This window comes from Neodiprion lecontei, chromosome 5 (genome assembly GCF_021901455.1).
Source record: "Neodiprion lecontei isolate iyNeoLeco1 chromosome 5, iyNeoLeco1.1, whole genome shotgun sequence".
Lineage (NCBI taxonomy): Eukaryota > Metazoa > Arthropoda > Insecta > Hymenoptera > Diprionidae > Neodiprion > Neodiprion lecontei.
Window position 1 is genome coordinate 31887493 of NC_060264.1, and position 23057 is coordinate 31910549.

The 23057-nt window shown below is 37.9% G+C and overlaps 3 protein-coding genes across 5 annotated transcripts; 2 read left to right on the forward strand and 1 right to left on the reverse strand.

The window, feature by feature from the left end:
- Nucleotides 1–311: 311 nt before the first annotated feature.
- Nucleotides 312–4526, reverse strand: LOC107217626 (guanine nucleotide-binding protein G(i) subunit alpha). The gene is made up of 4 exons (XM_015655228.2): nt 3910–4526; nt 2653–2837; nt 2154–2440; nt 312–2011 (listed from the first exon to the last, which is right to left on the reverse strand). Exons 1-4 carry the CDS (start codon nt 4028–4030, stop codon nt 1531–1533), a joined length of 1074 nt encoding a protein of 357 aa, XP_015510714.1. The 5' UTR covers nt 4031–4526; the 3' UTR covers nt 312–1530.
- Nucleotides 4527–8916: 4390 nt separating this feature from the next.
- Nucleotides 8917–13917, forward strand: LOC107217630 (delta(24)-sterol reductase). Of its 2 annotated transcripts, none has more exons than XM_046740319.1 (6): nt 8917–9045; nt 10917–11072; nt 12122–12227; nt 12324–12677; nt 12793–13163; nt 13390–13917. In XM_046740319.1, the coding sequence occupies exons 2-6, from the start codon at nt 10953–10955 to the stop codon at nt 13720–13722; spliced, it is 1284 nt and encodes a 427-aa protein (XP_046596275.1). In that variant the 5' UTR covers nt 8917–9045; nt 10917–10952; the 3' UTR covers nt 13723–13917. The 2 variants fall into 2 exon arrangements, with proteins under 2 accessions (XP_046596275.1, XP_015510719.1); XM_015655233.2 differs by lacking the exon at nt 8917–9045 and adding an exon at nt 9227–9980.
- A 177-nt stretch (nt 13918–14094) lies between these two features.
- On the forward strand, nt 14095–22739 carry LOC107217600. Of its 2 annotated transcripts, XM_046742282.1 has the most exons (18): nt 14095–14225; nt 14326–14446; nt 14533–14738; nt 14902–15110; nt 15223–15518; nt 15825–15928; nt 16027–16225; nt 16326–16859; nt 16939–17133; nt 17455–17673; nt 17762–19014; nt 19107–19797; nt 20163–20380; nt 20672–21311; nt 21541–21785; nt 21862–22069; nt 22176–22255; nt 22359–22739. In XM_046742282.1, exons 1-18 carry the CDS (start codon nt 14202–14204, stop codon nt 22506–22508), a joined length of 5592 nt encoding a protein of 1863 aa, XP_046598238.1. In that variant the 5' UTR covers nt 14095–14201; the 3' UTR covers nt 22509–22739. The 2 variants fall into 2 exon arrangements, with proteins under 2 accessions (XP_046598238.1, XP_046598239.1); XM_046742283.1 differs by lacking the exons at nt 21862–22069; nt 22176–22255; nt 22359–22739 and having other exon boundaries at nt 20672–21327; nt 21541–21768.
- Nucleotides 22740–23057: the final 318 nt, after the last annotated feature.

The window sequence follows — 23057 nt, forward strand, 5'->3', positions numbered from 1 at the left end:
TCAACAATCAGATCGTGCAAATGAAATAGAATGGAATGGAATGTCGTACTTCTCGGACAACGCGAATATACAGCTAGAAAGGTCCAACAGTAATATTGATTATTGTTGTTATTACCGTGAATTATGAAGTACACATATTTTGTTATTGCATGAGAAACAAAAAAAAAACGAACAAACAAACATACACGTAACTGTACACGTAAAAAAATACTTCGAAAACAAATCTATTTTCATAATAGACGAAACTGGAATTCATGAATTAAACCAGATATTATTATTATTGTTATTATTATTAACTAACACACAAATTGGTCCATTTTAGAGATTTTAGGTACTAGATTTGAGATTCCAGTAGATTCTTTCTCTTTCTCTTTTTCTTTTTTTTTTTGCAACATTTTCTTTCATTTTTCTTTCTTCTTCCACTATAATAAATTATATACAGAGACGATTGTTTCAGACTATTTTTTAAACTACAACACGATCGGAACAAAACCAAATTTGCTGGAGCTACTTAAAAGACATACATACATCTAGGGTGTTTAAAAAAAGTTTCATATATCTAGTCTAATATTGGTTTTATCTTCTTGCAATCTGGCTTACGGCGATGAATTTCATCAAACATCATCGAAAAAATCATAGAAACTTGTACGATGAAGCGAAAAAAAGGCACGTTGTCAATTTCCAGTTAAACAATGATAAATTGTTGTTTAAAATCGCTTGTTTTTATATTCAATTTGAGGAAACATAGTTTTCTTTCAATTGAGTAAAACTTTTATACATTTTTTCAATGACGTTTAAATATTTTTATTAAAATTTTCGCGAGAAGTTTCGGGTTTTACGACGCTTTCTCTCTGTCGTGTTATTTTTGGCCGAAATAGAATAATGAAATCTTCCAATTTAAAAGTAGAAACAAAAAATGAAATACTGAATACACAGTCTTTTTAAGCACCCTACGATCTCATCAATTTTTGATTAATAATTCCAGACATTAAAAATTGGTGTTCAGAAACTGACAAAAGACGACCGTGTTATAGTTTGTTATTAAAACGATATATCGAGTATATTATGCGCAATAAAGCTAATTTACTTCTAATATACAAAGTATAAAAAAAAGAAACATTAGAAAAGTGCCATGCTATGATTTTCTATAAACTATAAAGACGAGTTTTGCGCGGAGATTCTGTGCGGTAAAAACGTGCGTTTCGAAAAAAAAAAAAAAAATAGTTTTTTCTATCAAACGTGGATTATGATTTAAATTAGATTCATTTTGATTAAGTATCGCGTACTAGGAATGAAGATTTTAATTAAACACCTAATGTCTAAAAACTAAATGCCTGATGAGATTTGGTGAAAAATTTATATTTTTGATCCGGACAGACAATTCGCACGAGTTTTTAAAGCATTCCAAACTGATGAACGCCCTCGATTTATCAACCATTAATAACCAGTATTAGAGGTGAAAATTATAGACGTGTCGCGGATTCAGAATGTTTTGATTTAATCGGCATCATCGACGGATTCTGAAATTGTTCAGCTTAATAATAAGCCGCAGTTACTCAAGTTGTTCTTAATTATAACATCAGTCACAGCATCAAATACGAATTGAATGTTATTGGTGTCAGTCGCACATGTGAAGTGCGTGTATATTTTTTTACGGTCTTTTCTTTTGTTCAAGTTTTCAAATTTCATTTGAATGTATGATGCGCAATCTTCGTATGTATTCGGCCCTTTATATTCAGGAAAGCATATGGTCAAAGGGCTCCTCGTTATTTTATCCTCAAACAGATCTTTCTTGTTTAAAAACAGAATTATCGACGTATCGACAAACCATTTACTGTTACATATCGAATCGAACAACTTCATTGATTCTATCATCCTGTTCATCTCCTCATCCTCGGCCAAGACTAAATCGTAACCACTCAGTGCAACGCAGAATATTATCGCTGTTACCCCCTCGAAGCAGTGAATCCATTTTTTACGTTCTGATCTTTGTCCACCAACATCAAACATTCTGGAAAGAGAATAAGAAAGTAATTCCCGAGAACTTGGATTGACCATAGATAATTCAATATTGGGCTGTGGCGACATATTCATGGCAGTGCTAGAGACAAAAATTGATATTAATATGATGTTTGAAAGATTGAAGAACTCACTTGAAGTCAATCCCTTTAAACGAAAACTCCGTTTCAACGATTCCTGTCGTTTTGACTCTGGTCCTGAGAACATCCTGTTGTGTCGGTATGTAATGGGGTTGGGCAATGCGATCAAGAGCATTGAGGTAATATGCCGCCGAATCATTGAGCTGATATTCTCTACTACGTGTGAAACAAAGTTGTACTCCTGCGTCCTGCCATAATCTCTTCATTAATAAAACTAGCTCTCCCGTCAGGTCACCCTCCTCTGCTGCCGATGCTAGAGTGAAAAATTGCCTAGCAATATCCTAGAAGGTGACGAATTTATTAATGCATGAATACCATAAATATTAGCAAAAGTTTATTTTTCATCAGATAAAAGATCCCGGGATGCAATTTGAACAATTTTGATCATTTTTAACAGTAGAGTAATTCATTTAACGAAAATTGGAGTGGAAAATAATATTAACTTTCAGTCATTAAAACACGTTTACATGTTGCTTTCGAAAAATTTACGCACCACCTTATTTGGGTCTGCAAAATCAATTCTTAGCTGACCCATGGCTCTGATAATTGTCATCAGACTCTGTATAGTATTGCTATAAACAACCGGTTTATACTCTTCGCATTCTTCTTTACTGTACCCGGTTTCATGAATGATTCTCATCTGTTTAACGATCGTCGATTTTCCGGACTCTCCAGCACCTTGGAATAAAAATGAAATGAATTGTTGTAAAAATTACCTTGAAATAGATCGGGGGGAAAAAAAAATTGTCACATGTTTCTTGTAGCTTAGGAACATTAATTGAAGTTTTGGTCATTGAAAATTTTTTTTTTTTTGTTGCAAACATAATTCGTCAGGTATTTCAACATATTAATCATAATTCTTCTCAGCTCATAATTGAAATAATATGTCACCACCAGCTTTCCATGAGATAAGATAATAGTGAAATTTAATAATTGTGAAATCCATGAGTGTTCCCTTCCCTCAGCTGAATCATCTAGTGACGAGAAGCCATGTGTATACAGGCAGACATCAATCAGCTATTTTACTACAATCAACCATGCTGTGTGGATACATGCATTGCAATATCCTGTGTAGCATTAAGGAGGATAGGATGTTTTTTGCTATCTCATCTCATTGCCATGAGAAATAAGATGAGAGAAATTAGAAAAGTTCTAAACCCATTTGTGTAATGACCAGTGGTGAAAAAACCTCAGTTAGGTCAATTTCTAATAATAATAATAATTTTTGGTAAATTCAATTTGACAATATAGTGTAAGAGAAGGTAATTTAGAAGAACGACGAGTTACGATAAGAAGAAATGGGGTAAACAAAGATGAAAGAATAATTTTTCGCATCGTTTTGACGGCCGGATTCATCGCGGCCTTAATTATACCATTGAATCATACGTTAATTGGCTGTTTTTACCATTTCAATTAAGAGAACATGGTCGCGTTAGTCCCGTTCTCAGTAAACGAGGAGAGATAAAACGCTATCAAACAAACCGAGAAGAAACAAAAAGTAAATGGTAACACGTTAGCAATTTGCACGGGATGTGTAAAAATTAAGCGTGCGAAAACAAGCAGTATTTACGCACAGTTCGTCCGTTTTTGTTTCGTTTCTCTTTTGTTTTTTCATGTCCGCGAATCGCGGAACGACGGAAAAAACGATGAACGGGTCTCGGACGCGATAGCGACGAGCCGCGGAACGAAGAGAAACTTGCATAAAATTTAGTTCAACACATCGTTATTTTGTGTTTAGATGATAATTTACCAAGAAGCAGGAGTTTGACCTCGCTGGCAGCGCGTTCGCCATCCATTCTGAGATCTTTGTCAATTTTCTTAGACCTCTCGGCAGCCTCCTTGTCGCCGGTAGTGCTAACGGCGCATCCCATTTTTCGATTCTTTGCTATATCACGTTCAATAAATCGTTCAAATAGTCCTCGTTTCGAGTGACTGGAACGCCTGGCAGAAGTAAGGTCTGCGTGAAATCGGCCAGGATAAGATCGGCGCCGCAAATCGTATATCGGTCGAATCAAACTCCGGGTGACACTTGTTGCTTCGCCTTGTATTGCGTGTGGGAACCGCCCGCCCCGTGCACCGAGTGCAGCCAACGACAGAAGACGGAGGCCCCAAGTACCGACCGAACTCCTATTACACACGTATATCCGCACATACGACGGCTTGGTCGCAGTCCGGGTTTACCGATTCCCCAATAAACATCTATTACAGCTCACCGTCCACCCCCTCGCCTCTTTTATTCCACAAATTATTGTTCATTATTTAACACGAATACTACACGGGTCTGCTGCTCGACTTTATGTTTAAAACATTTGACGCGCCCACACCAATGACTTATCACGCAACTATGCGCCGACGCGCTCCATTTTAGACTCGACAAGCATTGGATGTGTAAGAAAGATCTAGACGGGTTACCAACTCGACATTTTGTACTCAACGATTCTAGCGCTATTTTAACGCGTGGCGGACATTTATATAATCAGCACCCGTTTTATCATGCCGAGAGAGTGTCGAGCCGTAGAGAGAGAGGGACGTACTAAGACCAGATACTCTCTCTCTCTACTATCTCTCTATAACTGCGTTAGACAAAGAAGGGAACTAGTCTTACCACTACCCTCTCCATGCCGTTTTCCACTTACACGAAAGGGTATACCAGGCTTCCTCCACGTCTATTTGTTTTAAGATCTTTTTTCTTGCCTAAGGTTGCGTTCCGAAATTTATTCCCAGTCTTGTCAACAATCCTTTATCTCTTTTGCACAACCGAGTTCGTGACTAGCTCTGCCTCTGTACTAGAGAGTTTTTAGTGCTACCAATTAGTTTCGCTCCGAAATTGTTTTCAAAAGTTTACCATTCGTTGAAGAACGGTGGCCAGTTGCATTACAATTGTGTATTACCGTTAATTTCGAGTTCTTGTTTATCTATTTAAAAAAGTACAGTCATGCGCGTAGTCGCTTCATGAAAGTGAAGCTACACGGTGGGTAGCCAATTGGAATGCCACGTTCTTTCATCATCGCGTTAATTAAACGTTGAAAAGATACCTCTGTTTAATGAGGAAATTACTCGAGACAAAGAATAAAATTTCTTTATTCAAAGATGAAAAAATGTCAATGAATTGAAACGATTTGATTTACTTTTAAATACATTTAGAAAATTGCATTTTATATTTTTCACGAAATGTCAGTATTACAGTTCACCCATCAGTCCCACGAGCAATCTATCTAGCGGGCTGAAAAACTTACATTCCTGGTGCAAACTGACACCGTATAAAAGTGCATAAAATTCAAATAGCGGTGTCATTAATCATAAAATGATGAGTTATGTCTTGTATTCAATTACAAATATTAAAAAAAAAACTCGCATTCATACTGAAGTTATTTTAAGTTTCAACATTAAAATAGTCCGTAGAATGTTGTATTCCATATTCATAAACCTGCTTTTTGTGGCGGTTAATACGTACAAATTCTCGTGATTGTATCAATATTTAAAACGCAGCACAGAACTTTAATGACGGCAACCTATTACAATAATTTTGCACTCGTTATATTGACAGGATTAAAATCAGCGTCCCGTGTAAGGATGCTCGTTGTTCTGTCGTCAAAATAGCAATTTACCAAATTGGCAAGCGTCTGTAGGTATATCTTGGGTTACAACAGAGCACGTTGTCATTCATTTATGCATAGTTATTCCGTTCGTTGGACCGGATTTTTCTCAAGACACTTTTTTTTTAGTCCCAGTTCCAATCGCTCTGTAGCCTTGCGTCTCCTTATGTTACATGACATTGAAAGAAGCGTCCGATTCTATTATGCAATACATTTATAGTAAACCTGAAATTAGAACTGCTGCATCGGTTGAGTTTTTTTTTTTATCAAAATGAAACAATCGAAAGGAAAACTCAAGTCTCTGCCGTTCGAATGTGTCAATTATTTTACTTCGAGCAGTTTAGTAAAATATCCAGTATGGAAAGCTGGGTAGAAAACTAGGTCGACAGAGATTGACAATGATGGAAATTCTTGAGCGAGTAACCTTGAATTGAATGGAAATGAACAGTATGAATTTGTTCCGGAGATATACAGTCTCTATACACTAAATAAGGATATCGCGAATCGATTGCGTAATTTATTTTAGTCTGCGTAACGAATTTAAATTTCATTTTAACGACATTGTAATCTGTTTTAAATCGTTGATAATGTTGAACACAGCTATTTCAAAAAAAATTTCATCTAGATTGCGATTGATTAGCCACGATAGTGATAAATACATATTGTTCCGAATTGATTATTTAATTCAATGGTCATCATTTTCGCCGCAATAATCGAATGTGTAAAAATGGTAAAAAAACGATGTTTCTTCATTCATTGAATCGTAGCTCTGGCATACATAGACCTAACACGACCCCTCAAGTTCACTTATATCTCAATTCCTCTCAATTGAGGACACCGTTAGATGAACCCATTTAAACTATATTTAGCCTGTACGTGCAAATTACAGTGAATATATTTTACGCAGGTGCATTAGCGATAAGAAAAATTCACCGCACTTATAATTGCGTCTGCATGTTTACATATTATGTGTCTGTAGGTGGATGAAATAATATTAGACAAATTAAAAATGAAGATAGATTCAGTAAATTCGGCAATCCGTAAAATATTGTACTGATCAATCTACATCAAATAATTAGTTTAATTAATCGAATCCGTATAACTTGTAATCTTCGCTCGAATAACATTCATAAAGTTCGCGTCCGCAGGCGAGATACTAACGTATAATATTTAAAATTACCACGTTATGTTCTAATCTGCAAAACTTTAGATTGCATGTATTTTATTATTGCAACGAGTTTCCGATGCGTCTCGTAAGAGATTGTGTTAACATACCGATGGACTTTGATCACTGCAATACAGCTAAACATGCGTCCGAATTTATAACAGTATAGTTGTAAATAATGTACAAAAAATAACTAAATATATTTTGTTAAAATTCCGAAAAAAAACAACATTTTGTCCTCAAAGCGGAGATCATTGGCTCATTACCTCAAAATAAATTAACATATACATGCAGTTTTAGATCCTGTCATGCAAGCAAATCTTCTATCAGACTGGCAAAAAACTTTCTAAAGACCAAAACAGGACTTTGCCAAACCGGTTACGCTAGTAAATACATAATTTTAATTCTTTTCAAGGCTACCCGACCATGTAATACCTATTTATTTGCCTGAATAAATTGTTCGACGTATTGAAAATGCATAGTTACGCTAGGCCCCAGTTTCTGGATGATCGGTGGATGAATATATAATTTTCCCTATTGCCATGAACTCTCCACGGAATTTTTCTCAATGTTTTCTTGGACTTCCTCAAAATCCGCACTGAATTACAAAATTTGTTATCGCATTGTTTTGCCCAATCACGAAAAAAGTATGAAACGTATACAATTGTAGTACCAGCTCTGCAGAGATTGTGAGGAACGTTCACCGGCCGCAATCAAAGCTCGCACCAATCTGCCTTATTTGTAATAATATTAGTTACTGACCTTAAGGTCGGCTAATCAGTTATTCTCTTGTTATGTGCGAGTGTGATAAACCTCTTATAAATCGATTGCCGCACGTTGCCGAAGTGTAGAAAGAGAAAAAACTCCACAGGGAAGTGAAATCAAAGTTGCATTACAAAACGTACATACAACAGGCTCTTTGTCTGATGTGAAATTCGCCTCGATTATATGCCTTCTGTTACGTTTTTGACGGATTTATTCCTCGGTGAGTAAATTGTATGAAAAGAAAGAAAAGAATAAAAATAAAATAAAAAAAAAATCACCACACAGACATTTATCATGGAAAGATAGAAATTCGCAAAGTTAACTGCAGTGTACGGTCTTTTACGTATAATCATCTTGATAAGATCGGGAAAGAAAATACCTACTATTTTTTTACTGATCTTTGTATTCATCGCGCTCACATAATCATACCGATGCAATTGTTGCTCCGTCATTTTATTCAAAATTTGAGTACAATATATTATATTCCAAGCATTACATGTTATATAAAAATTAAACGTTACTGCAATGCAAAAATTCGTGCGCATATAACGAGTATTGAGTTGCGAATTTTTTGCCGTCAATTTTGATCGAACGCATATCAATGTACAACGATAAGCAAGATAAACCTTGGGTACCAAAAGCCTTAGGTAATCGCCAATCTCCAATCTATACCTTTACTACCATCCGATTGTCACTTCGTACATTGTAATTTTGCAACTTACAACTGAGCGATGATGAGTAATCGAATAATTTATACCATGCACCTTATACGATTATCAGTTACACGGTAAAAGATACGCAAATAAAATTCGCATTTATAATAATTATTGATAGACTTTTCGTCAAAAACGTATATTAAAAATTTAAACCTAACGAATAGAAGTTTCTTTAATTTTTCACGCGATATCTCTAATATCAGGTATTCGATAATATTTCGCCAAAATTAGCGACCCAACATTGTGTCTGTATTGGAGAATTATAGTTAACTGCAAACAGTTACAGTAATTCTGGAATCCTGTACTATAAAACTGCATTACCTCCTTTGAAACTCTAGGTACGATGTAAAAAGATATTCATGCAAAGTTTATTCCAAAACTCTTCTTGCGATTTCCTTTCGAAGAATGTTACACATGTTTTTACAAGCTGATAAGTTTCAAATGTTCCGAATACATGAACTGTTCAGATAAAATTTTCTCACCAGCTATATTGCAGGTGCACAGGGTAAAGTATATATACCGATGGATGTTCAACGTCAAGCGGTGTTACGACAATGTTAATGCCTGCGGGAAATAACTCGACAGTGGATGATGTACTCTAGATGGATTAGCAGCACCTCCGTGTTACGTACGCAGAGTAAAACGTAGGTATATATTATATCTACAACGTGAGAATAGTATTTCAAGCAGCGAACACGAAGGCGTTATAGTTTATTCATCGAATAATCAACTATCAACGACGTTGGAAATAGATAAATATCTCCCCTGCGATATAAGTAAGCTACAACTTAAGTAGGTGTAGTATAACCTACCGGCGTCGAGGTCTACTTGTAGTATTCGACGATCCGGCGGTAAGCAAAGACGCGCGCTTTGCGTTTAACGTCACTGTACCGCTACGCGATTAGATAATCCGATGCAAGGATTTGTCGAAATTAATACAGAACCATAAATAAATAAATAAATACAGACGCCACAGTCGGTGCACAAAAGTATAATAACGACGCGAAGATCAGTTCTAACATGAATTGAAAATTTTTCATACCAACCAACGCTCGAAAGTGAAAAGAACGCAGTGCTCTTCGAAGCTTTTGTGTTTTTGATTGGAGATTAAATCTGAGTGATAAGAAACGTTCGAAATTTAAAACTACGAACGTGAAGTTTCAAAAGTTTGAAATCAGAACGTTACGTATATATTTAGTTTTCAATTTAAATCAATATACCAACGGCACGTCTTTCAGTTGTTTTCGGAAGTTTGAAATTCAAATACATACCTAGACATATCTATATGATCTAAAACGTTGACGTTTCTCTCGGGATATACAACTGTGATTTTGTTTTCAAGTTTACAGTGTCAAAAGACAATCGTAAGAGTTGTGAAAAATCATTTGAAATGCTGCCCAATGTGGACTTGTTGTTTGAGCACGTGCTTATCAATTATCGATGGTTGTTCGCGATTTGTTTCCTTATGCCACTGTCCCTCGGCTTTGATGTATTCAACCACACGCGAAATTGGATAGTATTTAAGCTGAGCAGTGCTCCTAAATTTCACGAGAAAAAAATTCGGGATGTACAGACACAGGTAAGATTAAAACGTATAGCTTTATATTAAATTAATATCACGATATAACCTTCTTCCAATCGTCTTAGAATCATACATGTATGATACACTGATACTATTCACTATCGCCAAAAATAATCGCGAGCGTTTGTCAATATTTTGGCCCGAACTTGTTACTCAGGTTTTTTTTGGGATTATACGAAGTAACAACGATTATTTGAAGTTGTAAATAAACTGTGATAAGTCTAAGACATGAAAATTTTTCAGGTAGGGCACTAAGCATCCCACTGTGACTGAAGGAATTACAAATACATAACGGTGCCTCAGTAGGTTAGAAGGAAATGCGTGCGTAGAGCTGATAAATGTAACGTACATGCGTGGACATTGATTCGGAGACGGCTAGTTTTTCGTCCAAGTCGATTACGTTGGTAACGCAGATTCAGTCTGCAGTGCCACTGTTGGCTGCCCGCTACGGGCTCTGTCTGCGTTACCAACGTAATCGGCTCGGCCGAAAAACTACTCGTCTCTGAATTAATGTCGGCATGTATGCATACACGTACAAAGCACTGCAGTGGCCTCGTTACCACGGCGACAACGATCCGTTTAAATATGAAAAAGCGCGCGAGAGTGGCGCGTCGATTTTAATCAATTTCCCAAAGGCGTCGCCTTTCTCGCCCTGAACCACATTTTCATGTTCACTGCTCTAATCATTTTCAACAAAATCGCAAAAAGACTATATAATTATTCGCCAATTTTTCCAGACTTTCGGTGATGGTTGAAAAAATTGGCGGGTTGATTACGTGAAAATAACAACAATAATAATAATAATAAAAAACAAAGTACGTGGACTTTGAACAACATATTGAGCACCGATAATTTCGAACACCTGCATCGTCGTCATTCATTGATTGTATACCATGGAAGAGTACAAATGTTAATTGCAAGTAAAACTTTTAGGTTAAAAAATGGAAAGAGAGTGGAGCAGACCGGCAAATGTGCACGGCACGTCCAGGATGGCAAACAATGAGCTTCAGGCAGCCGCGATACAAATCTTCCATGTTCAAGGTGAACGTCAACTTGGTAGACGTCTTAGAAGTGAACGTCGGAGAGCAGGTAAATTTTTGCTTTCGCCTTCACGCTGTACATCTCCTGTATAAAACCGGTGATGTGCCACCGGGGCGCTGGGGACCCCAATTCAAAAATTATTGCGTAGAGACGGAGATGTCGATTCGCATAGCTTGGAAAGATTCTGGGATACTCTTTAAGGTCATGTAGTACGCCTACCTTTACCGACCGAGCAAACTCACCATTTTTTCTTCCTATATTAAATAAACAAACGAACGACAAAGGTAGAAGCTAAAGGTAGGAGTACTACATGACCTTAAAGAGAGGATACACCCATTTATTCAAGTAGGTGACGGAAATGTCGTACAGGGTTGATGATTTATTGTCTAGGGTAAGTTTTTACACCCAATGTTTTTTAATGGTTCATATTTCAATATGAAGTAGGCTCACTCGCAAAGTCAGGCTGCAGGACACCTGGCGGCGGCATACTTTGAAGTATGTTCAATTATAACATGCACTATAAGTGCTTTTCGATAGTTGAAAATTGGCGCTAAACTTTGTTATAGTACAAAAAACGCGAGAAACTGGTCGGACTGCGTAGTTGCGGATCGCGGCGAGTCAGCATGTCGCATAAATGGTCGCGATAATGATATCAGTAAATGTCCGTTTGGCGGTGTGTTCAAAAAAAAATTTGAAACCTGCAAGATTTTACAAGCAAATGATGGGCACGAAAAATTGTCACCTTCCGTTTAATTTGAACTTTCGGTTCTACCGGAAGCAAATCGATTTTCAATATCTTACCGATAAACCTATACTTTTTCCTTCTTATTACTTTCTCTAAATTAATGATAGTGTTTTTCCCAGTTTATATATTTATTTTGAAAAAATGTCATCAACGTTTCGTTTGTCGGATTTTTTTTTCTTCATTTTTCTTTCAAAACTTTTTTATGGGACTGCCAAGTCCTATTAGTTTCAGACTTTTTACTAGGCCGTTTTCGAGATCATCGCGGAAGTTTGACGGATAGATAGATTTTTCTAAAGAGAGCTCGAATGTGTTCATTATCACAAACCAAACTCAGTGGCGATGCTTTTTACAGTATGTACGAGTCGAGCCGATGGTGACCATGGGTCAGCTGACGGCAACTTTGGGTCCCTTAGGATGGACGATACCTGTCTTACCCGAAATTGATGATTTGACAGTCGGTATGTACTTCGCCAGTAAAGGAATGAAGTCTAGTGTTCGACGACTTCGAATAACCGATATCGAACCAGTAACCCACCTTACTCCGTGATCCTCAGGTGGCTTGGTTATGGGAACGGGAATCGAGACGAGTTCGCACAAGCACGGTTTGTTTCAGCATATCTGCCGAGCCTTCGAAGTCGTGCTTTCCGACGGTTCGATCGTCAGATGTACGAAGGAAAACGATCCGGATCTCTTCTACTCGATTCCATGGTCCCACGGAACCTTGGGCTTCCTGTTGTCGGTGGACATACAGATAGTACCAGCGTTAAAGTACGTCAAACTTGAGTACGAACCGGTCAAGTCTCTGAAAGAGGCGTGCGAAGTGTTCAGGAGGCAAACCTTGAAGAAGGAAGACAACCAGTTCGTCGAGGGTCTGATGTTCTCAAAAGAACGAGGAGTGATTATGACCGGTCAGTTGTAAATGGAGAAGCGTAAGATAAGACAAAAGAATACATGGATAACAGATTCCAATACATTATTGCAACATACCTACAAACCATCTCCATTCCTTCATCGCTCCTACAGGAAATATGGTTTCCGAAGCGGATGAAGACCTGGTCAACAGAATTGGTCGATGGTATAAGCCTTGGTTCTTCAAGCACGTTGAGAGCAAGTTTGATGGCGGTCCAAGGACGGAATACATTCCACTCAGAGACTACTATCACAGACACACCAGATCGTTGTTCTGGGAGCTCCAGGACATCATACCGTTCGGTAACAATCCGATTTTCAGACTACTCGCCGGTTGGATGATGCCGCCAAAGGTTTCTCTCCTGAAGCTGACCCAAACCGCTGCGACGAAAAAACTCTACGAAGAAAACCACATTATTCAAGACATGCTTGTGCCGATCGAGCACCTAGAAGACAGTATTTTGAAATTTCATCAATCTGTTCAGGTGATCAGAATTGTGTCGATGAAAAATTCTTTACAAATAATAAAATTCAATTAGCATTAGCGGCGGATATTTACATTGATCATAATTAGCTGTTGAAAAATTTCAAATTCCTATCAATGTCAAGACTGTCATAATTTGCTCATGTCTCAGCAATTATATATCAATCAAATCATTCGCAACTATTATTTTTTTTTCCGACTTACGCTGTGATTATTTCCAAGCACAGGTTTACCCGTTATGGTTGTGTCCGTTCAAATTGACGGCCGAACCGGGATTGGTCAATTCGAGAACATCGGACGATAGGATGTACGTGGATATCGGTGTGTACGGAGTGCCGAAGGTAAAGGGATTTAAGCCGGTGGAATCGACAAGGGACATTGAGGAATTTGTCCGGAAAGTAAATGGATACCAGATGCTTTACGCGGATACTTACACGACGAGGATGGAGTTCCGGAAGATGTTCGATCACACACTTTATGACAAAGTTAGGGACAGACTGCAGTGTAAAATTGCCTTTCCCGAGGTTTATGACAAGGTGAAGAAAACTGCTAGGCTATAGCTGACGTTTCGAACCGTCGCTGCAGGCACCTGGAATTTATTACATACATGTAATAATACTACATATTATTATTACGTTAGAATATCATTTACTAAATCGCAATGGATATAGATACCATTGCTTTGATATATGGGTAAATGAAACTACTATGCTATTTTATTTATAAATAAATGAATAAATATATAAATAAACAAAGCGACAGAGACATTGAACCTGAATGTTTTTCCTCGAGAATTTTAAGCTCCAAATTTTTTGTTCTACTTCTCTATCCTTACAAAGTAAGCATGTTTATTTTCGACTCAGCTCAACCATCGTCACCATAACAGCTAATAATTCTATCTTCTCCCTGCCACCATTCAGCCAAGTTCACGCTCGCACTAATTCGACAACAGTCTTAAGGTGTGTTTGATCTCGGTACAACTAATCCAGAGCACTGGATTTATTCCATACAATGTGTTAGTTTTATCGTAACAAAAAATATGAAGAAAATTTTGGGATATTTTGTGAGTAGAGGCTTGTAATTGTATATTTAATCGTACGAATATTCAAATATTATTAGTCTGAAATCCGATCGTTTCTCGATATTTCTATTTTGCAACGCAGTTACTCGTGTGTGCGATCGTCCCAAAATGTACGACAGAAGTAGCGGAGGAATATTTAACGAGAAAGCAGAGAGAGATAAAAGTGGCAATAGCCAAATCCTATATCAAAGATCCCTTGCCAGGTATATTCTTGATGAAACTTAAAAATAAACCGTCCTTATAATTTGTTTATAAAATAATATTTGAAATTTATTAAAATACTGTACAGTTGACGTTCGATCGTACAAAATTGAATGGAACAATTTATGGGGTAAATCCTTGGATTCTGATAACGCCCTAGCCTTGAATTTCCTCGACGAAACATTCGTCCTGGCGAATGATCGGGTGCTTCGTGTCGAGATGGACGTTTCTCAGAGTGTAATGCTGCGCCAGGTTACCTCAATAAGTCAGCAAAAGCCAGCTAAATTTGTCAGAGTAAGTTTATAATTGTGCATATTCACTATCGCGAACGCTGCAAATTTCAAAGTATAAGGTAAAGTGATCAAGTGCTCGTAAGCATTAATTGAACAAATTCCATTAACTCGTCACGATGCACTCAGATTGTGAATTTATCGACCTTCGTCTCTTTCATGCACAGAGTATCGCCTACAAGAAATCGTTCTATCTACTGATATGCCAAGTCGACGGTTCATGCAGTCTCCACGTTGGACCGAACGTGAACGATTTGCGTTTTTGCCAAATAATCAAGCACCGCGGACTTCCAATGGACGCGAAATTTTTCACCCAAGTTAACCAACTCTACCTAGTCGTGGCCGATAATAGCGGTCAATTTGCCGTTCCCTCTGTGTAAGAGTCCAAGGTTTCATCAGCTTTAATTACAGAACGATTTTCATTGACGATGAGCTTGTGTTATTTATATTTGTTATTTTTTCCTTTTTTTTTTCTTTGTCTTAACCAGAATTTATCGATGGACCGGCACTTACATGGACGTCATAGCGGAGGTTTCGACTACAGGAGCAATTGCGGTGACAACAATGAACTACAAGCATTTTACGATTGTAATTTTTGCCCAGAATGTTAAAGGTTGGCCGAGAATAGGCACAGAGGTTTTCAAATTCAAGAATGGAGCGGTTGAAAGAATACAATTTTTAGCCACGGATGGACCAACGTCGATCCATCACTACGAGCACGACACAGAGATGTTTCTGTTGGTGATCAATGAATTAAGCGCCAGCAAAGTTTTCTGGTGGGACGGTAAGTCGCTTATGTACGATTGTAATGGATGTGGAAAATAGTCACCAATTAATGCTGTGCGATTAATCGATCAATCGGCAGCTTCGATGAATCGCTTTTTCGATTAATCGATTAATCGACAGTAATCGATGGATTTTTTGATTTTTCGATTAATCGATTAGTCATATATCGACTTAACGTCAGAATTATTATGAGGCAACTTCGATTAATCGATTAATCGAAATCGTCGATTAATCGAAGCTACCGATTAATCGGTTAATCGCACAGCACGAATCACAATACGACGATTTTCTACTCTACATGCAGGCAAAGAATTTCTCACTTGGATAGAACTGCCCGAGATAAAATCACCGACTAAGGTGAACGTGGTTTACGCCGACGGCGAAACTTTGCTGCTAGTCGCTCAACAGGTGAGATCGAATGAGAATAAAGCTCTACCTAATTGAGTTTTACGACCAAAATCAAATACTTACGTCATTCGTAAATTTGTTCAAAAATCACATTACAGAACACTTTCTCGCTTTACAAAATAATGAATCTTGCCTACACTAAATTGGATCTGTTGGAAACGAAGGACAGACATCTGATAACAGATTTCAACGCCCGTGTTCAGGGAAAAACGATAATCCTCGTTCTGGTTACAAAATCTGAAGGGAAATTGTGCCGTGTCGAGCCGTACAAACTGGTGATCAAAAAATATCATCGTGGTAAAATTGACCTTCATCTTTCCTATGATAACCGACAGTCGGACGAATTGTTCGACCTTGATTTAAAAATTTTCAATCATTAAATTTCCAATATCGACAGACATAACCGACAAAGTCGACGGTACGTTGGAGTACTTAAAGCAGCTTAAGGATTTACTTAAAAAACGTATGCCGGCCGTCGAGTTAGCCTACAATTCGTGGCCATCTCTTCTGCCTTTTTCGGAAAGCATCGTTGTCTCTTCCCCGTTGAATTTCAACGAGTTGATAATGGATTCTGGAAGCATCGTGAATCTTCTCCTCGAAGCACCAGCGAATATTCTTACGCCTACAGAACTTGCGATTGGCTTGGCTGAGATGGAACTTGTGGCAGATTTTTTGCTAAAAAGTTCGACCGAATTTATTTACAGTAATACGATTGCAGAGATCGAGGGAACGATTGTTGTTGAAGGAGATGCATACCTGGATGAAATGCACTTGGATTCATTGACAGTGAGCATTTTGAACAATCAAAAGGTCGAATTGGATGACGTATTTTCTTACACGAGGGATCAAAATTTTTCCGCACCCTTAAGAGGCAGCAGCATCACTATTGAGAACTTGGAAATCGCCTCGATATGCGGCATTCCGTTTGCAAGTGAGTTTGTGTAAGATTTCGAGAAAATTTTTGCAAGTCACACCAATAATAAAACGTCTATTTTTCATCTCTTGCGTAGATTGGCTTACGACTAATAACCCCGATCAAACTGCGATCGACTTTTTTTCGGACAGCGTCAAGATTCTGAAAAACAAAATTATCGTTCAGTCTGATCTAATTCTGGACAATATCGGTGTTTCGCGACTTAACAATTTGGACCTGGAATCATTTGTTGACGATTTATTTATCATAGGTTTAAACCAGGAGATAAGAGGTCAGTATTCGGATTTGAATGTAAAAATATGAAATCTCATTTCGGCTGGTTTTTAGTGCTCTGCGATTAATCGATTAAGCAGCATCAATTAGTTGTTTTTCCAATTAATCGATTAAACAACGATTTCAATTAATCAACGGTTTCGATTCGATTTCGAATTATTATGAGGCAACTTTGATTATTCAATTAATCGTAAAAGCTGTTAATCGAAACCGTCGATTAATTGTTTAATTGGAAAAACGATCATTCGATTAATCACACAGCACCAGTTTTCACTAAGAATTTCTCTTGCACTGCGATATTTCGTCCTGTTTTTTACAGGTAGCATTTTCTACAAACGAGGATTGGACGTTTACAGTTTAACAATGAATGCGACATATGGGATAAACGCAAATCGGTTACTCACAAAGTCGACTGACCAAATATTGGATGGAGAATTTTACATGAAAAACTTACAAGTCGACGATCTTGTTGTGGAAAGAATTAACAACGTTGACGTGAACGAGGCTGCTAGAATATCGAAAGAAAATGTGATTTCGGGTATTTATCAAAGCATTTCTTTCAATTATATTTATAAATTTCTGCCTTGCCCATGGATCATAATCTTAGTCTGTTTGACATTTTTAAGGACACGTTACTTTCCGCAACCTTCGAGTAACCGAAGAACTCTTCGTCGCTGATGGTGTGTCGGTAAATTTCGACGTTCGACCGATTCAGATGTACGAAGATGTCGAGATAAACGGTGACTTGTCGATAAGGGATCTAAAGCTGAATCCTAGTTGTTCGCTTTACTTGAAAGGAGAGAAAGTGGACTTGGATTATTTGTTTAAAAATTACTGGACAAAGTCGACCGATCAAATGATACCCAACGACGTTAAATTGACTGGAGGAATAACGATAGACGATTTACGATCCGATTATTTGAACGGTTACAGAGAAGACGATTTTTTGTACACAACCGCAACGGAAATACCGAAAAAATTCGGCCCTTTACACTTCAAAAAATTTGAAATTGACGGCGCAATTGTCGTCGAAGGTGGAGAAGAATTGCCCATAGATTCGGTTCTGGTAACTGACGATGTGTTATTCGTGAATCAGAAAATTTATATAAAAAATCTTACGGTGGCTAATTTAAACGCCGAAAGTTACAACAAAATTCCAATCGATTTTATAATGAGCGGAAATATCGGCGCGAAGATAACTGGTAAAATAAAATACAAAAATCTAGTAGTGAGGAATGGAATCAGTGTGAACGAATTATGGGCTGATTTTTTCAACGGTATAAACTTGAGAAATTTCTTCAACGAAGTAATGTACGTCGACAAGAGCTATGAAATGGATTATTTAGAAATCGACCAGCTCGAGACGGAGAATTTCGCGGTGGTAGAAATGAACAATTTGAAGATGAGCGATTTTGAAAAAATGTTAAAATACAAAGACGTTACCTCGATAAAGAACATAACCGTCGACGGGGATTTAATAGTTACTGGAAATCTGAAAGTAGACTTTGTAAACGGCATGACCTGCGAAAATTTCATCACAAAATTATCGACCGATTACGTAGAGCTGAAAGGGCAGTCGATATTCGAAAATTTCGTCGTATTCGGAGATCTAAACGCCAACTTGTTGGACAATATCAAAGTGGAAGACCTCGTTGCCAACGCGCTGTCAAAAACTAAGTGTCAGACAATTAGTGGGAAATTTAAATTCGAGAAAATTGAGGCCAGTTATTTAAAAGCTCATACGATAAACGGCGTCAATGTTACAAACTTGGCGCTAGTTACTGACCCCTTGATAATCGAGGGGGATATTACATTCTCAAATTTATTGGTAAAGGGGGACATAATCACCGGTTATTTGAACAACTTGGATGTTCGCGAGGTATGTAATTGAACGGATCAGATTAATCCGAGTTTGACTAATTCAGTACAATTAAGCAACCTCAACAATAACTGCTGACATAATTTTTACAGATTTACGAAAATGCTCTGCTAATTCCATACAATCGAATCGCACAGCTTACAGTGGACGGAAGTATATCGTGGGAGAAATCATTGCCGAAATTGGAGTCCATGTCGTATCTCTTTGACAAAGCTGTGACGAAAAATACGAATCAAATCATAACGGGGGAAGTTGTATTCGCAGAAAACGTTCGCGCCTTTCGTTTAACGAGTTCAAAAATTATTGGAGGAATAGATATTGCGTCGATAGTTTTAGACGCGGTTATTCCCGATGGAAAGCCGATAGCAATAAAGGGGGAAAAATACTTTGCCAAAGGTTTGACGGTCAGGGAATTGAAGGTTTCCGGTAACATCGGTATCCGCAAAGTAAACGACTGGGATATACTGGCGTTAAACTCTTCAATAGTAAGGAAATTCGATACCGAAACGGTGACTGGTCATACGATATTTCGCAATGAGGTAAAGATCGAGCATTTGGACGTAACCGGAAAGGTTCACGGTCTGCCGACTCACGGTATTGCAACCGTCAATTACACGCTTCCGAGCAACACGAAATTTCTACATCTCCAAGTGCAAAGTGAACTGCGTGTGGGAAAAATCGACGGTGTGGACATCGATACGTTCATCAAAAACCGAGTCACGCTTGACGGAAACCATGACGTTTATTGCGACGTTATTTTCCGTGACGCGGTCTTCGTTACCCGTAAGTTTTAGCCTCAATTGGACCAAAAATCGTTACTTATTGACCATTTTATTACGAAATAATCGTGCATTTAGTATTTATTAAATTATTCGTGCGCTACGAATATCCCTTCAAAGATACAACAATGGAAAATAGTGGAATTACAAACAAAAGCTTAGACATCGATGGTTTATTTCAAAACTTTTTACTCTACGATGGCTCATTTTATTCAAAAGATTGTATTCTACAAAGTCACTATTTTCCCCCTATCATTTTTGAGTATTTCGTAGTTAAGCTGACAAGAAGTATAAATTTTTCTCCAACCTTGCAACCACCTCAAACTTCTCATTTGCTGATTTAGCCACTAACTGGCCTTCTTCGTATAGAAAACGCGAATTTACCGTCCATAAATGGCATCCGAATCTCCGACGTCGTGCTCAGCGACAGTTCAGAGACTCAGTTAATATCGGGGGAAAAGGTATTCGTCAAAGATCTGAGTGTCCACGGTAGAGTAAACGTCGGTCTAATAAATGAAATCCCCGTGACGCACGAGTACGAAAACGGTATTTTCAACAACGTGGATACCCTGATCGATGGAAACATCGTGAGTACAAAAATCCCATTTTTATACCTTTTGCAACAACTCTTTTTCATACTGTATGTTTTCGTGGAAGCATATCAGAAGACCCCTAACTACAGGCAATTCGGAGTACAAGTCCAATCTAGGCAATTTCACTGTTCATTTGTTCACGGCTGACGCGAAACTCGGAGCTGCTCAGAGTGGAGTTCTACCCTGAATTGCCTATAATTAGGGGTCTTCTGATGCGCATCCACGAAAACGCATCATGTATACCTTAAACTTGATCACGTAATTTTATATATTTCCCTCCGGCAGATCTTTGCAGCAGACTTTGAGACTCATTCAGACATTTCCGTATCCGATCTAGTGAACGGTATCAAATTGACCGATCTGTCAGGGGAAATAACGAGCGAAGTAAACACCATGATAAAAAACCTCGAAACCGGTCAATCATACATAGACAAAATAATCGACAGATCGATAAACGCTACCGCATCAATGCCGGATATTTTCTTCTACTTAGACGTGGATCAAGAACTCGTTATCCGGGCCCCAAACATCCGTAAAATTCAAACCGTCAGCGTAGAATCGATGACCAAATTGAACCTTTACGGAGTCGAACAAGGCCGGCACTGCGGTTTGCCGGATTCTTGTCTGTGTCCTGCTCAATATGTGGCTGAACTCCTCGATTACGAGTGTAAAATTTGGAAGATTGATGGCGCGAAAACTGTCTATAATTTCCACGAATTAGAGTCCCGTTTCGGAATGATAATCGTCAGCAACGTCACATCAAGCGGTCCCCATTGCACACACGAAAATCACGCCGCCGAAATCACTACGGTTTCGTGGATGACTTCCGAGAAGATGCCAACCGGTCAGATCAAGGGACACGTCGAGGCAGAACGCTTGGAAATTGGCGGTTATCTCAGCGATGCCAAGACCTTTATGATCGGGGGTAAAATTTCTTTAATGTACTGTTCGCGTCTGATTGTAGTAAGTTTGAATTGCAGCGGGAGTTTTCTGTGAAACTCACCACTCAGTGCCAGTAAATAGGCAACCCTTGATACACTTCGAACACGTAACGTGATAGAAAATGTAACTTCAGTTGCCTACATGCTGGTGTTGAGCAACAAGTTTCACAGAAAACTCTCGGATTCGTTCTTAATTCTGCTGTAATTTCGCAGAAAAATTCTACGTCGTCCTTGCCATTTACTACGACGCATTCGTCAAATCCCACGAAGTAAATTCATTGGTTTACGAGATAAACTTGTCTAGTGGTGAAATTACTTTGGTGCAAAAAATTCGAACGAGTGGTGCAATCGCTTTGGATATTTTTGCCACCAAGAGGCACGGAATACATCTTCTTATAGCCTGTGCACAACGCCCAGCCGAATCTCAGATCCATCGTTTTAAAATACGCAAATCTAAGGTGAGCAATGCTTTTTTTCTAACTGTTTATAAAATCAAACTATACGCATACGACGAAGAGGTTTACTTCATTTCAGTTTGAACTGTTGAGGAGCTTTCGGACCGGAGGAAGCCAGAATGTCAAGAGTTTGATACTGGAAAACGAATATTTCGTATTACTCGATGATCCTCTGGCCAATTCTGTACACATTTTTTATTACAATAGAATATTTGATAACTACTATTTTTATCAAAGTCTATTTCATCAATCGCTGGTGAAAACTATCGAAGTATTTTATTCTGGAGGTAAAAAATTCTCAGATCACACATACTTGTTTTGCCAAATTTTTGAAAACTTTCTACGCATGCCTTCGATTTCTTTATTAAACACTGCCATTTATTCGTACCTTAGCTTCTGGGACTAGTGATGCCTTCGTAATCGTTACCACTGAAGAAGGACGATTTTTTGTCTACGAATACATGTACTACGGGGTAAGAATAAATCAGAGAAATTTTTTCATACATACTCGTAATTTAGTAGTTTGCAGATACAACATCAGTTATTCAATTGCGAGTTTTGCGTTGTTATGTACAGGGATTTCAATTGCGCATACAACAATGGTTCGACGGTGTTCAAACAATGACACAGTTCAACTATTCTCAACGTCGATATATTTTTGTCGGTGCCACGACAAATAGCACGGTCTACAAAATCGTGCAACAAGGGCCAGTCAATAATTTATAAAATTAAATTTCGAATTTTCTTCAATCACTTGTGCATGTTTAATATTTCAATATTTTTGAAATTAGGAAAAAAGAAAAAAAATGTTGAAAAACAAAAAAAAAAAAGATTGTAAATCTTACCAATAACGTTGTTGAAATTAATTTATACTAATTTATTCTTACATGATCATCATACTTAATCTATTGTTATACGTATATACTATTATATTATACACCATGTTATATGCCTTGTTAAGTGTTATTATACATTATATCGTTATTACTGAAATATAAATTCTGCATTGTTGCCTAAAACAAATGTTCAATGTCGCGTTCAATCCAATTTCTAAATCATTTTAACTTTGTTATTTGACGAAATATCCACCATTTTTTCCACGGATATCGTGAAATGATAAAACTGCTTTAGCGAATTAAGAAGCTCCGACTTCTTGCGTGAGTCGTGGCGTCGTTGGTGCCGTTTTAACAAATGACACTTTGGTTTTGGCGCCGGAGAATGGAGTGGAAATTACGATAGCGCCTCTGGCGGTGGAGAATAGTAACATCCCGAAAT